Source organism: Euleptes europaea, chromosome 3 (assembly GCF_029931775.1).
Source record: "Euleptes europaea isolate rEulEur1 chromosome 3, rEulEur1.hap1, whole genome shotgun sequence".
Classification (NCBI taxonomy): domain Eukaryota; kingdom Metazoa; phylum Chordata; class Lepidosauria; order Squamata; family Sphaerodactylidae; genus Euleptes; species Euleptes europaea.
Window position 1 is genome coordinate 73485038 of NC_079314.1, and position 14158 is coordinate 73499195.

A 14158-nucleotide genomic window follows, 5' to 3' on the forward strand; every position below is an offset into this window, starting at 1 on the left:
TTTCTAGATTGTCATCTCAGTCTTTGGACCTGACTTGTGGCACACTTGCCAAAAAGACTGGCCACCACTGATCATAAAGGGTTATGTAGAAGTGTTCCAGTGCCTGACTGGAAGTACAATTTAAGTTGTAATTATTTTAATAATATTGTTAATTGAATGGAGAATGATACTTTAACTATTTAATGCTGTTTTTTTTCTGTCTCTCAGGAATATATACTAAGACAAGTTGCTTCAATGTACCTGAAGCTTGGATGGCCAACAAATAATGTGGACAAATCCTTTGTTCAAGCTTCCTACCAAGCTTCCTACCAGCATGAGTACTGTCATACTTTTTTTTTTTATTGTGGCAAAATACTTGTAGTAACGTGAATTGTTGAAACTTAATTTATTCTTCAAGTTTAGCACTTTATTCTGTTGTTGTTTTTCTGGAGGAAGGACACAACCCAGCCAAGACCACTGCTTTCCATGAGAGATGGTTAAGGACTTTTTAACCTCTTGAAATACGAACTGTGGTTGGTTTGTGCCTTAGTTTTTCTTAATTTATATTGAGGCAGTACTACTAAGAAGTCACCACCTCTTTAAAGAATTTGAAAAAAACACATCTAAGTTTAATATATTGTTAATTTCCTTTTGGAGATTGACTAGTGTTGCATATTTGTAAATGAAAACTGCAAACATTATAAAATTTTAAATGTAGTTACTAGGAATGCTTATGCAAACTTTTTCTGCAAAATTTTGGGTTTCCACATTCCTGGATATACTCACCAGAGCAGAATTCATCATATAGGAGCCAGTGTTTTTCCAGAGTTTTTAATTTCTGTAATAAACACACACACACACAAATGAAAGAAGTCAATTCATAACTACCGTATTTTTCCATGTATAAGACAACCCTTTTTTCTAAAAAAAATTACGTAGAAAAATAGGGGTCATCTTATACACGGAATGCAGGGGGGAGGTTGCCCTGGCCAGCCTCAGCTCTTTCTGTCAGCTGACAGTCGGGAGAAAGAGCGGAGGGAAGAGCCTGGTCGCCAGCAACCGGCCTCCCTAGGGTCCCCACTCTTTTCCCCACAGTATTTTCCCCTACACCCCCATGTATAAGACGACCCCCTTTCCCCCTTAATTTTGGTTAAAACATATAGTGGTCATCTTATACATGGGGGCATCTTATACACGGAAAAATACGGTAACCCTGTGTGTTCTGAGAAACATTTGTTGTTGTTTTGTTGCAGCAGAAAAACAGCAACAGCAAAAACCCTTCAAAACTAACTCTGTGAATTTGAGTTTTCATACCTGTGGGGGGTGAGTTTTGTTGCATGGGCATGTTCTTGAACAGCTTCATTGACAACAAAAATAAAAATAAAAACATTAATAATATAAAAAACAAAAATAAAAACATTAAATTCTGGAGCATCCATTTGTTAATTTTTTAATATATTTATAAATCTCAAAGGAATATACTTCTTTTTTGCATGGGAAATCTATTACCATGTTCTCAAAATCCTCGTTCCTTACCAGAAGATAACCAGAGTTGAGGTGGAAACATGGCATAATAGGAGAATAGACTGGAAGGAACTCTGTGAAAGTCAGTATGATAAAGTGGTTAGGGTCTTGGACTAGGACCTTGGAGTTCCAGATTCAAGTCCCCACTCAGTTAGGAAGCTCCCTGGATTATGTCAAGCTAATCACTCTCTCTTGGCCTAACCTACCACATTGCTCATAGTTCACGACGGTCATTTTACGATCTACTGTTAACCACTTGCTAATATTTTTGCATTAATTACCTTGCTAATTAAGGTAAAGGTCCCCTGTGCAAGCGCCGGGTCATTCCTGACCCATGGGGTGACGTCACATCCCGAGTTTCCAAGACAGACTTTGTTCATGGGGTGTTCTGCCAGTGCCTTCCCCAGTCATCTTCCCTTTACCCCCAGCAAGCTGGATACTCATTTCACCGATGGAAGGATGGAAGGCTGAGTCAACCTTGAGCCTGCTACCTGAAACCGACTTCCATTGGGATCGAACTCAGGTTGTGAGCAGAGCTTTTGGCTGCAGTACTGCAGCTTACCACTCTGCGCCACGGGGCTCCTAACCTTGGTAATTAGGTAGAAGAAAACTAGAGTCCACTAACACCTTAAAGATTAACAAAATTTCTGGCAGGATATGAGCTTTCATGAGAGTCACAACTCACTTCTTCAGATAGTTAGGTATTATTTTCATGTGGCACTTGAGCACATTTATTTATTAACATGCCTCTAATGCTTTTTTGTTTATATTTTGTAATAACCAGGGAATTACGCCGTGAAGTCATTATGCTGGCTTGCAGCTTTGGCAATAAGCACTGCCACCAGCAGGCTGCAACATTAATTTCAGATTGGATTTCCAGCAACAGAAACAGGTAAAAGAAGAAAGTTTTTAAAAAAAATTTTTTATTTTTTTTTAAAGAATAGCTGCATCTTTTGGATTGGGAATTCTGTGGGAGAAAGGCAGACACTGGATTTTGCAAGCATGAAGCTGAAGAGATAGAGAGTGATATGTGAGTGCACATATCTGTACTCCTCAAATCATGGTTATTTGAGTCAGTGGACCTGAAGGAACAGTTTCAGAGCCATACTAGGAGTCAACTGCAGGAGAGATTCAGCAAAGTTCACCCTACCCTCCTCTCCAGCAGAAAAATCATTCCATCTGAGGAGCTGCTGAATGACACCATAGCATCCAATACAAACTCTACTTCCCCCCATCATCATAGAGAAGTGTAGCTATCTCCACAAATCAGTAACAAGTTTTCTTTAGATTGGACTTTCACCATTTTGTATTCAAAAACACAAATCTTATTATGAATGATTACATCACAGAGCCCTAAATTGTAGAGCCCTGGAGACTGTTAAATTTAATTTGAGTCTAGTAGCATCTTTAAGTACCAACATTTCCCAGGGGATACATTTTTGTACTTGACAAAGTGAGCTTTGACTCAAAAAAGTAACTGCTCTGGAAAATCTTGTTGGTTTTTATTTAAGGTGCTAATGGTCTAGAATTTTGTTCTGCTATGACAGACTAACGTGACTGTCCACTTTGAGACTGTTGTGAGTGCATGGGTTTTTTAAAATTTTATTTATTGCTTATACTTATATCTCACCCTCCCCCGTCTAGCAGGGCTCAGAGTGGCTCACAAAAAATGATACAATAATTAAAACTTTAGAACTACAATAACTCAATTTATTACAATTAAACCATAAAAGATGGCTAATTAAAATAAGCATCCCAGATTAAATTCAATGATGACCTACAGAAAACCGGGGGTACAACAGCTAGAGGCAGCCCAGGTGGTAATCGGGAGAACTGCTAGGTGGAGGGACCAGGTGGCAAACAAATGGAGGGGGTGCAGGATCCAAGGGTAGCTCTGCATAGAGCGAGTTACAGTAATGGTTAGCCATTTAACCATTGCTATTCTCAACTATAGGCCCAGAGGAACATCTCAGGTTTGCAGGCCTGACAAAACTGAGCCAGATCTTTAATGGTCAGGGTCTTCTTCGACAGAGAGTTCTACCAGGCCAGGGTCATAGTTGAGAAGGGTCTGGCCCTGGCTGAGGACAACTGGATGGCCTTTGGCCTAGGGACCACCAGAAAGTTGTCCACAGATGAACAAAGGGCTCTCTGGGGAGTATATTGGAGAAGGCGATCCCAAAAATACTAAGGTCCCAGACCATTTAGGGCTTTATGGGTAAGTACCAAGACCTTGAACCTGATCTGAAAAACACCTGGGAGCCAGTGCAGCTGCCAGAGCATGGGTTGTATATGAGCTCTCCAAGGGATCCTCATGAGGACCTGAGCAGCTGCATTCTGGACCAGCTGCAACTTCCGGAGCAGCCTCAAAGGTAGCCCTGCATAGAGTAAGTTACAGTAATCAAGTCTGGAGGTGACGGTTGCATGAATTACTGTGACTGAGAGTGAAAATGTAATTTATTCTTAGTCTTCAATAGGTGTATATAAGACTAAGATAAAGATGCACCTTTGATCGGGTGAATAGGAATAATTTAAATGCTTATTGCATGTAAAGAACTTTGACCAAGTGACCTTTAAGTAGATCTTTTCATGTGAAATCTTCATGTAGTTTTGCTTATATAGTTCTGTTGGAAATGAAAAATACTGAGATTGGAGAAGGAAAATATATACTAGTAATTTTCTTTTGTATGTTTCTGGTTATTTATGGTAGGTTCAAAATTAACACAGTTTAGATTTTCCTGTATTTATTGTTACCTTGTAGATTATTTTACAACTTCTGGATATGTAAAATAAAGGAGTGTTAATTACACATGTGTTAGGAATCATCCAATCATAGTTGATCTTTTAGAGTTAGTGGAATGTGTCATCTCTGAAAGGGTTAAAATTCCCTACTATGTAAACCATTTCTTCTCTTACTAAACCCACATGTATCACAATCGCTAGACCAGTGCTGAATAAAAGAGGCATCCGTGTTCCTAAAAAAAGATATTGCATCAGCAAACTAAAATAAGAAAAGGGAAAATGGTGTGTAGATACCTTATAATTGTTTCTCCTCCTTTTTTTACACATCAGAGTTGTGACAGCAGGAATTGCAGATATTGCCTGAGAGCACAAGTATAAACCTGAGTTGGTATCATTGTGTTGAAACCATTGGAAATCTCTGAAACCTAGATGGTTAAATGAAAACTAGCAAAGCCCACTTAAATATATGCGGCCATTTAAATATGTATTGTGAATTAAAATGCAGTAGCTGAAAATCATCTGTAGTACTGTGCTGTGGAAGCTATTGCTTTCAGAAAATTAAGATGTTTGCTGCAGCCCTTTCATGTGTGAAGAAGTACATTACTCACACTCCTAACTCATGACAATGTAGTGGCTCAGCCTAAAAAATTAAAAGAATTACCATACGGTCTGCCTGAGCCCGAGAATCAGCCTTGTTAACCTCTTTAACCTTTGCAATGCATCAGTTTTGAAAGCAAAACGTGCTTTAAAATATATTATTCCTTTCAGAGTTTCTTCTGAAGATAAGTCCTCTACATTTGTATTCTGAGTAATAAAGCTAAAAGAAAACGACATATTATTACATATGTTCAGAAGTTCAAAGCATTTTTATTCTTGTGGGAGTTTTATATTTTAAAAAATCTGTAATTAGTGACATCTTGTATAATAAACTTTGGCTAAATTCTCAGAATTAATACAGGACTTCTGATTAATTTTCTTTCTTAAAAGTTTCCGTAAACAATTTGAAACATGTCAGTAAATCAAAGAACTGCCTAAACTGCATCCAATTACACTTGAAATTAGAACACCATTTGCCTGGAAGATAAATAATTAAGGCTCATTTTATAAATGTATTTCCATTTGTTAGAACTTAGTTTAAACACGAACAAGCATGTAACAATTAATTATAACTTAGAAGATTGTTCTTAACTCTTTGTAAAGCTTTATTATTAATCATTGGGAAATAAATTTCTCTGTAAAGGCACAGCATGATGTTAATTATTTTTTCTGTTTAATTTTTAACGTTTGCTGAAAGAGTTTAATTTTTTATCAGCATCTATGTTAGCCACATATTTTATCCTCACCATGTCTCTTAAGATAAATAAGGTTAAATAAATCACAACAATATTAAAATAATTCATTTAAAATGATGCTTTCAAAAGTTAATGCTTATATACTCTCTGCAGTATTTGTCATAGCTTTGATTTAAAAAAATTACAGTGGGTGAGATAGCCCTGTTAGAAATATCGTTATCAGTATTTAAATAACAAAAAGACCCTACTATTTCTTCTCAAATCCATTTATATAGTGTGCTAATAATGCCTGCTTCTGCAATAAAACTGAAGATGGGCCATTAGAGTTTCATAACTGTTGCTTTAAAGAAACTATTAAACTTTAAAATGTAGACCTTGGGGTTTTTGTTTTGTTTTTAGTTCAAAAAGCTATGGTCCATATAAACGGGTAAAAAGATCAAAATTTCTCTCAAATAAATGACATCTGTTAGAAAGTTCGTGGTGGTAAAAAACAAAAGAACTATGGAAATATTTACATTCTCATGATCAGTGTCCTTTTTACACAAAAATAAATTCTGTATTCATAATCCTGACTTAGATCTTTTCTAAGAATTCTTTTAAAGATTTTATAGTTATATGCTTTGATTTGTGTTATGTTTACTTATTTCTTAATATTGCAACAAAATTCCATTTAGCACATTTTGTTGGGTAGATTTTGTTTGGATGAAGTACATCTGGATATATAGATCTGCTATTAAAAGCATTCATGAATGAAAACAGGTTATTGTAGGTTATTGACATGCGATCAGAGCCATCCATGTTTCCCCACTGCTAAAGACATCCCTAACTGCCACTTTCAACAGAAGATGCAACTGCACAGATATAATAGTAGTCAATGGACACTACTACTAGATTACTAAAAAGTATAGACCTGCAAATATTATCTTAATAATCGGGCCAGCTCTACTCCCCATGTAAGATAATGATGGAAGCTGTTCTTCTTCTCTTTCTTCCCATAAAGACAAAGTCAGACCTGCTTTGTTTCTGTAGCAAGAGTAAAGAAAAATGGCAAAGCTTGAGAATTGGACTCATATAGCTCCATTTCCATTGGGTGTCCATTTGTTTTACCGAGATATTTGTAATTTTAACTTGCATGTTCCTCTTGTTGAAAATATTATTAACATAATATTACTGATATACTTTTTTGAAAAAAGAATACCATTAAATGTAAGAGACATCGTCTACTGCACAGGAGTTTCATTGATGGATGAAGATGTATGGGAGTTCATCTGGATGAAATTCCATTCTACAATTGCAGTATCTGAGAAGAAAATATTGTTAGAAGCCTTAACATGTAGTGATGACAGAAATTTATTAAACAGGTGCGTTGACTGAACTGAAATTTCCATTTTTTATACTTATTGTTGTACCACTAACAGTATAATTTTCCCCCAAGCATTCTTCTGTAATTGTAAGGATTTGTATTGACAATGTATTCACACTGATACAATCACCTGTGGAAATGCTTGTGTTATAGTTCTTCAAAATGATGCGTTCCAAATTCCTATAGAAATAATTGTGAACTGGGTTTTGTTTTAGAGTGAACATTATCTTGGAGAAGTATTTAGAATGGTTAAAGTCTAGCCCTTCATTTGGACCCAGCTTTTACCAAATTCCAATAGCACATGCCTGTAGGGTGCAACTTTTTAAATGTCTCAATCTTTCTTGTCTTCTGTCATTCACAAATAAAAATGGAAAGCTCTACAATGGAATTCAATAAACAAATAGTAATTTATGATCATTTCTGCAAGTCTTAAGATATCAAACAGCATAATGGAGAGATATTTGGTAAAAAAACTAACCACTTTTCTCCCTTCTCCCATTATTCAAGGCTTCTTAACCTATCTCTCAATTCAGAAGTTGTCTTGGACCAGGATGCAATTGATGTCATAATCCACGTAGCTAGAAATCCACACGGAAGAGATCTTGCTTGGAAGTTTTTTAGAGAAAAATGGAAGATATTGAATGCAAGGTAAATTAGTATGTTAATATAGGGTTTAGTGTTTTTTTTAGTATTGTATTTTGATACAGGATTATGTCCCATATTTCTCTTCTGTTATCAGCAGAGCCTTTCTTTGTAAAATAGCAAAGTTCAGCTCTACCATTAACCAGACAAGATCTTAGGATCCAACCCACAATATAGCACACACTGATGAAGATCCATAACTTCAGTTTATCAGCCTATCTCACCCTACAAGGCAGGAGGCAGCAGTTGGTGAAATAATCATCACAGGACTGTAATGTAAAAATGACCCACCTTTCAAGAATTTCAACCCAAATGTCCACTTGAGCAAGCAGAAGCTCTGCTCATATTGCTCAAGTGGACATTTGGGTTGAAATTCTTGAAAGGTGGGTCATTTTTACATTACAGTCCTATGATGATTTTTCTGCATAATGCAGAACAAATGCAAAATTACTGACAGGAAACTCAGCTCACCGAGCAATCCGAAGCAGGTTTAGACAGAAGTAAGTTACATGTTATTCAGTGAGGCATACTCCCAGGAAAATGTCTTTAGGGTTGCAACCGAGTCAAGGACAGAGTGTACATATAAGAGAGAATCAGATAACTATTTGATCTCGAACCCTTGAGTCAACAGTAATTATAAAAAATAAATGACGAAAACTATCAATACTATGCTTCTCTATGTGAGCGCAGCACTACATCTGGAGAGATCTCCTTAAGGCACAATGAAACACTGTTTCACGCCTTCCCCAGAGCCTCAGCATAGTCAGTCAGCATGCTGGGCAATTACTGTGAATGGGAGGCCTGAGCACTCAATACTTAAGTTCTTTGATCATGTACAGCAGAGAGTCCGGATAAGGAATGAGAGAGAAGTATAAGCAATTTGTTTCCTATAACAATCTGTAATGGTGCTGATCTGCAAACTAAACAGGGAGGGAAGCAACATGGCTCTGTTCTGTCCTGTGGAAACTTCACAGTACCCTCGCTGGAAAGGATCATGGCTACAATATTTATGATATAATGGAAGTTCAGTGAACAAACGACTTGGGGCCAGGGTACATAAATGACTGTCTCCCACCAAACTGTCCAGCCTGCTTGTTAAGACTGACCTCTCAAGCCCTGTTTCCCCCACCTTCAGAAGCGAGGCAGGTGGCATCTAGAGACAGGGCATTTTCTGTGGTGGCTCCTCATCTGTGGAATGCCCTCTCTCTTAAGGTTTGCTTGGTGCCTAAGTGACAGTAAGGTATTCTTGGTTGTTTTGTGGTCTGCTACTGGCTTGGGGTATGTTTTATGGATAGTTTTATGTTGTTTTATGTCCTTGGGCTGTTTTAATGGCTTGTTTGTTATACTGAGAATTTATTATTTCAATTGGAAGCTACTTTGAGCACAACTCTGGAGAGGCAATATAACATTTTTCCAAGCAAATAATCAGATGACACAGAAAAAGCATCATTGCATTGTTCACCAGAAAATATGGTAAAGCAGCTTGTCTTTTTCATGTAGAATTATGGCAAGCTGGTTGAAACTAGAAAAGTTATGTTTTCAGTTTTTAAGTACAAGACAACAAAAGCCAGTCAGATCTATGAAGAGTTAGTTAGTGGCATGAATGGTTTTATGTCTAATGGGATAAACACCACTATGCTGATAAATTAGCTCAGCTTTAAAAGAGTCATATCTGGTTACATTATGCAGATACAAATAGGTAGTATACAAACAGGAAGCAAACCAGACAGATACTTTGTAGTCTCAGTATCCTTTGATATTTTTTAATTCTTTTAATTGCTGCTTCTCAGTTTTATTCCTGTTGGGTCCCCCTCTCTTCAGTACTGGGAGAGAGCAGTTCAATCCTTGCATGGGCAAGGCTTATCGGTCTTCCAATACTGTGCTGCAATTCTGCACTGAGCGATAGGGGGAGCTGTTGCAGCCTATGCTCAAAACAGCAGTGGAAGACTGAGACATTTTACCCACGCAGTAGGCAAACTTCATAGCTAGCCCTTCTTTCAAGCTAAGATGAGGTTGAGGTGTTAGGGAAAGCACTTCTCACTCTGTAGCCTCCCACAGTTTCCCCTCAAATTTTGTGCTCAGCTTCAGCTCCACCATAGTAATTTTTAATTTTTACAGGCAAGTATGAATTCTACTCCAACCACACTGGTCTTTGCTGTTGACCCAGAACTCTAGGAAAGGAATTGCTATGTATTGTGTTACTATAATCATAATGTTTTAAGGTCTGAATAATCAAAGTCATTTTCATTCAATATATCCTTGTGCTTTCCCCTGCTGTCGAAGATATGGAGAAGCATTATTTATGAATTCCAAACTTATCAGTGGAGTCACAGAATTTCTTAATACAGACAGTGAATTAAATGAGGTAAGTATGATGCAGGCTCAAAACTTGCAACTATTTTGTGTTCTTGGCCTCTGTAGTTCTCATATATTTGATAAGAAGGTTACACATATGGCCATAGGGTATTCTGTCATATAATGTCTACAACTGTTCCTTCAGTACTATTTATGTAAAGCAAAGATGTTCCCTTTCAAATTGTTTGATTAAGTGCCTGATCCTTTGCATTTTTTCTCAGAAACATGTTTACCCTTAGTCCATGAGGACATTGAGACGTGTTTGTTCCAATTCTATTTACCTGGTGCTGCCCTTGAAGACTGTTCAGGAACTTCAGTTAATGCAGAATATAACAGCAAGGTTGCTGACTGATGCATTTGTATGAGAATATATCTTGCCAGTTCTGAATTGATTACACCATCCGCAAATTCATATCTGAGCACAATTCAAAGCTCTGGTTCTGAGATTTAAAACTGGTGTGTTTTAAGTATTGCTTTCTTCCATAAAAGCCTAGCTGAATATTAAGGTCAGGATGTGAGGCCCTGTTGAGTGTTCCATCATATATGGAAGACAGGTGGGTAACCTCAAGGGACAGGGCCTTTTCTGTGGTGTTACCTCACTTGTGGAACTCCCTCCCCACCACTAAATGCCTGGCAACTTCTTTGTTATGTTTTAGCACCTCATGTGCCTTTAGTCTATGTATTTATGTATTAGGTTTCTGTATTTATGGCTGGATTTCTCCCTCATGGGATTATTTGGCCTTTATTGCTGCTAAATTAGTGTCCTATCTTCTTAAATTGGGTAGTGTAGTGGAGGCAGCATCACCCCACCACCAGCATGCCCTCTTATCATGGAAAAAGATAACTTACGCTCACGGCGGGGGAAGCTCCATCAGCACGTGGTCGTTGTGGAGCTGCATGGTGCTCCTCTTATGCCGCAGCCTCTCCAGGACCTAAACCCTGGAAGAGAAATGCAGCGCAGCATGGGGGGGGCATTCCCAGGCGTTTCCCCTCCAGCCTGGGAATGCCCCCTCCAGCAACAGCATTGCTATGCCAGGTTTTTCTTGGTGCAGCATCACTGTTTTCAATGGGCCTATTTTCCCCATTTTCAATTTTTTTAAAGGCCTTTTTTAGCTTTGCAGTGACCAGGAAACCTCTTTGGAGGTGCCAAGCTGGTGCCCCGGCCACGCTGTCCCCAGCTGCTGAAAGGCTCAGGAATGAGTGTTCTCAGTATTTTTCAGTTCATTCCTCTGCTGAGTTACTAACCCAATAAGCTTAGATGTGAGGCTGCAACATCTGTCACACCATTGATCGCCAGGGTGGATTCTGCTGATCTGGCTGGCTAGGCGGGTGTCGTCTACCTCCCTCACCACTCCATGTGCGTCCCTCCCGAAGCTGCGCGCTCAGTGGAAGAGGACGACCCTCCCAGATAGAAGGAATAAGCTTAGACTGGAGTAACTCTGCAGAGGATAGCAGTGTGCATTTTATTTGTTATGGTTTTTATTGACTTATTATTTTTGGTAGATTGCTTTTGTTCTTACATATTGCACTGAAAACCTTATGATTATAAAGGAACATATAAATATTTTTAATAAACAAATACTCTGATTACCTCACAGCATAGTTTTAATGTTATTTTATATTATTGCAATGCTAAGAATAATTTTTATATTTTTGCAAGATGAGCAACCCATTCCTGAAGGGGGGAGCAAAGCTCCTTTGAAGCTGGTGTGACCCTGCACCGATATAGGTGCCACCTTATCATGGAATAAGGTGGCACCTATACCAGTGCAGGTGCAAACACGCCAGAGTCTGGGTGCCACTGGGCCCTGGCGCCAGCACAGCCATGCCTCCAGGGAAATCCTGCACCTGCGTTTCCATGGTCTTCCCGGGGGTGGAGCTGCCTTCCCGGGGGTGGAGCTGCCTTTTTAAAAAAAGATTTCTTAATCTCTGCAGCAGCTGGGAAGCTTCTGAGGAGGCGGCAGGCTCTGCTGCTCCTGGCCATCGCAGATCTAACCCCCCTTCAGGATTGCAAGAATAATTATTCTGTTTACTGCTCCAGAAGGGGTTTGTAACTGTCCAGTAGCTCCTTGGACTGATCCATAAATACCTATTAAATTGCAGTAAAGAATTACATACATTCTTCAAGCTTAATTCTATACATCTGTTAAAACTGAACAAAACTAAAGCTCTTCACTGATGAAGCTTGATTGTTTTAGCCTAACTTTGGTTTCCCAAGCTACATGAAGAGTGTTTCCAATTTTCCCGATTTAGTTTCCAATGTAGGAGTAAAACTTGATAAGAGCCCAGCTGTCTGCAACATAAAGCAGCTGGGCTACAGGAGAGATGGAGGAAGTGATGTTAATATAATCAGGCATTGGCACGTCAGTATCTTCCAGCACAATTTGAAGCAATTGCATCATACCTAATTGATACAGTATGTTGCCTTAGTGTGTTTTGTAATAAATCTCCTTGCAAAATATCACTGGAACCTTAAAGCTTTGTCTTCAGTATTTGACTTGTTCATAAGCTTTGAAGAGCATGTTCATGTCAGTTAACCCCCAAAGTAACCCATTAAATTGTATTTCCAGCTAAAGAACTTTATAAAGACCTATGAGGAGGGATCTGCTGCCTCTTTCTCCCGAGCTGTGGAAACTGTGGAAGCCAATGTCCGGTGGCAAACACTTTATAAAGAGGAATTGTTTCAGTGGCTGAGGAAGTCACTGACCCACTAATCAGTGTTTCGGACAGAGAGTACCACGTTTTGCAAGAGGAGAATCACAATGTGAAATTCAAAGAACCTGTGACTGGAAATCCAATGAAGACAAGTTCCATTTGGAAGGATATATAGATATAGATATATTATATTTTTGCACCAATCTCCTCAAAACTGTAAAAGCCAAGGGAAGGGGGAAAAACTCTGACAAAGAGAAAAGGTCATGAATGCTTACAAAACCCAGTTTTCACTGTACCATGGCCAAATGTGATATTAAGTGGTGCATGTAAATGTTTCTGTCATTTGGTGGGGAGGAAGATCCTTCGGAATATTGTGCATGTTATACGGTCCCTGCCTGTATCCAGCATGCTTACTTAAAGTGTCCATGTTTTGTATGTGAATTTCTGTTACATCAAAGATGGGCATTATGCAAAAGCACAAAGACTATGACAATCAGTGTTTGAAAAACAAGGTAGGAAAGAAGGAAGTGAAAGCTACATACATGCAACATGTGATGATATGCCACCTGTACATGTCACGGGACATTTATGACAGCACTCCCTTTGTGTCTCAGTTACTACTGGAACGCTAACTCTATTTTTGAGTTGCAAAGTGTCATTTAACTGATAGTCTAAGTACTCCCTTATGTAAGTCAAAGATCCATACCCATTGAGAGATGGATTACTTTGACAATGTGCTGTAATTTCAAAAGAGAATTTTATTCACTGTTGATCAGCTAACAACAAAGTAGCTCTCTGATCATAGGTTTAGACAGTCTTCAAGACAGTAGGGTGTGCACATATTTGATTGGATTGAATCCATAAATTACCCATCTGTGTGATTTTTCTTCTGTGTGAACTCAGTAAGACATATTCAGTAGGTGTTACTCAGCCAGGGTAGTAACAAGTTATGCATCTGCTGATGAACAATGTCATAAATACTCATCAACACTGAAAGGGAGGTTGACAGGAAAGAAAAGTTATCTGTAGAGATGCATTATGAAATGATCTAAATTGTAATGGATAGGTAATGCTGTTTTTCTTGTCGTCCTGTCAATATGAGTCCTCTTTTCCCACACAAACAGGTACCTATTAAAATCAAATTGAATAACATTTGGATCAACTTTTAATGCTATAAAATTAATGTATGGTAGCCTATGTTAAAAAACAATAGGCTAGATCCAGCACAAAATTTCTGCTTGCATTAGAGCTCTTGTGCAAGCAGAAATGCAAGAAAATGACTACAGTAACCATTTGTGCGAAGTCAAAGAAATTGTATTGCCACTTGCACAAGATATTGTGAAACCAAAACTGGGTTTTCAGAAAATGAGCATAATAGTGTTTTTATTCTCAGAATGGCTCCCCAAGGTACTGTATGTCCTTTTTGAGGCCATTAAATAATGCTCTGGAGTTTCTCTACTTCACAGAGCTCTATTGTGTTCTGGACCAGAATAAAGGACATGATAATAGGTCAAGGGTATCACAAGAGAATCCCCCAAATGTGTTCCAACTGAAAACAGCTTAATAGTCTTCATGGTTCAGCAGCAAATGTTGCGCAAGGTCTCGCACA

At 38.4% G+C, this 14158-nt stretch overlaps 1 protein-coding gene across 1 annotated transcript in view; it reads left to right on the forward strand.

The window, feature by feature from the left end:
- TRHDE (thyrotropin releasing hormone degrading enzyme) overlaps positions 1–13071 on the forward strand; it is a 267123-nt gene extending 254052 nt beyond the window's left edge. The window contains exons 14-19 of the mRNA XM_056846509.1: positions 208–317; positions 2288–2395; positions 6728–6895; positions 7405–7545; positions 9823–9904; positions 12465–13071. Coding sequence (XP_056702487.1) covers positions 208–317; positions 2288–2395; positions 6728–6895; positions 7405–7545; positions 9823–9904; positions 12465–12608 — 753 coding nt within the window. The 3' untranslated portion in view covers positions 12609–13071. The remainder of the gene's footprint in view (positions 1–207; positions 318–2287; positions 2396–6727; positions 6896–7404; positions 7546–9822; positions 9905–12464) is intronic.
- Positions 13072–14158: the final 1087 nt, after the last annotated feature.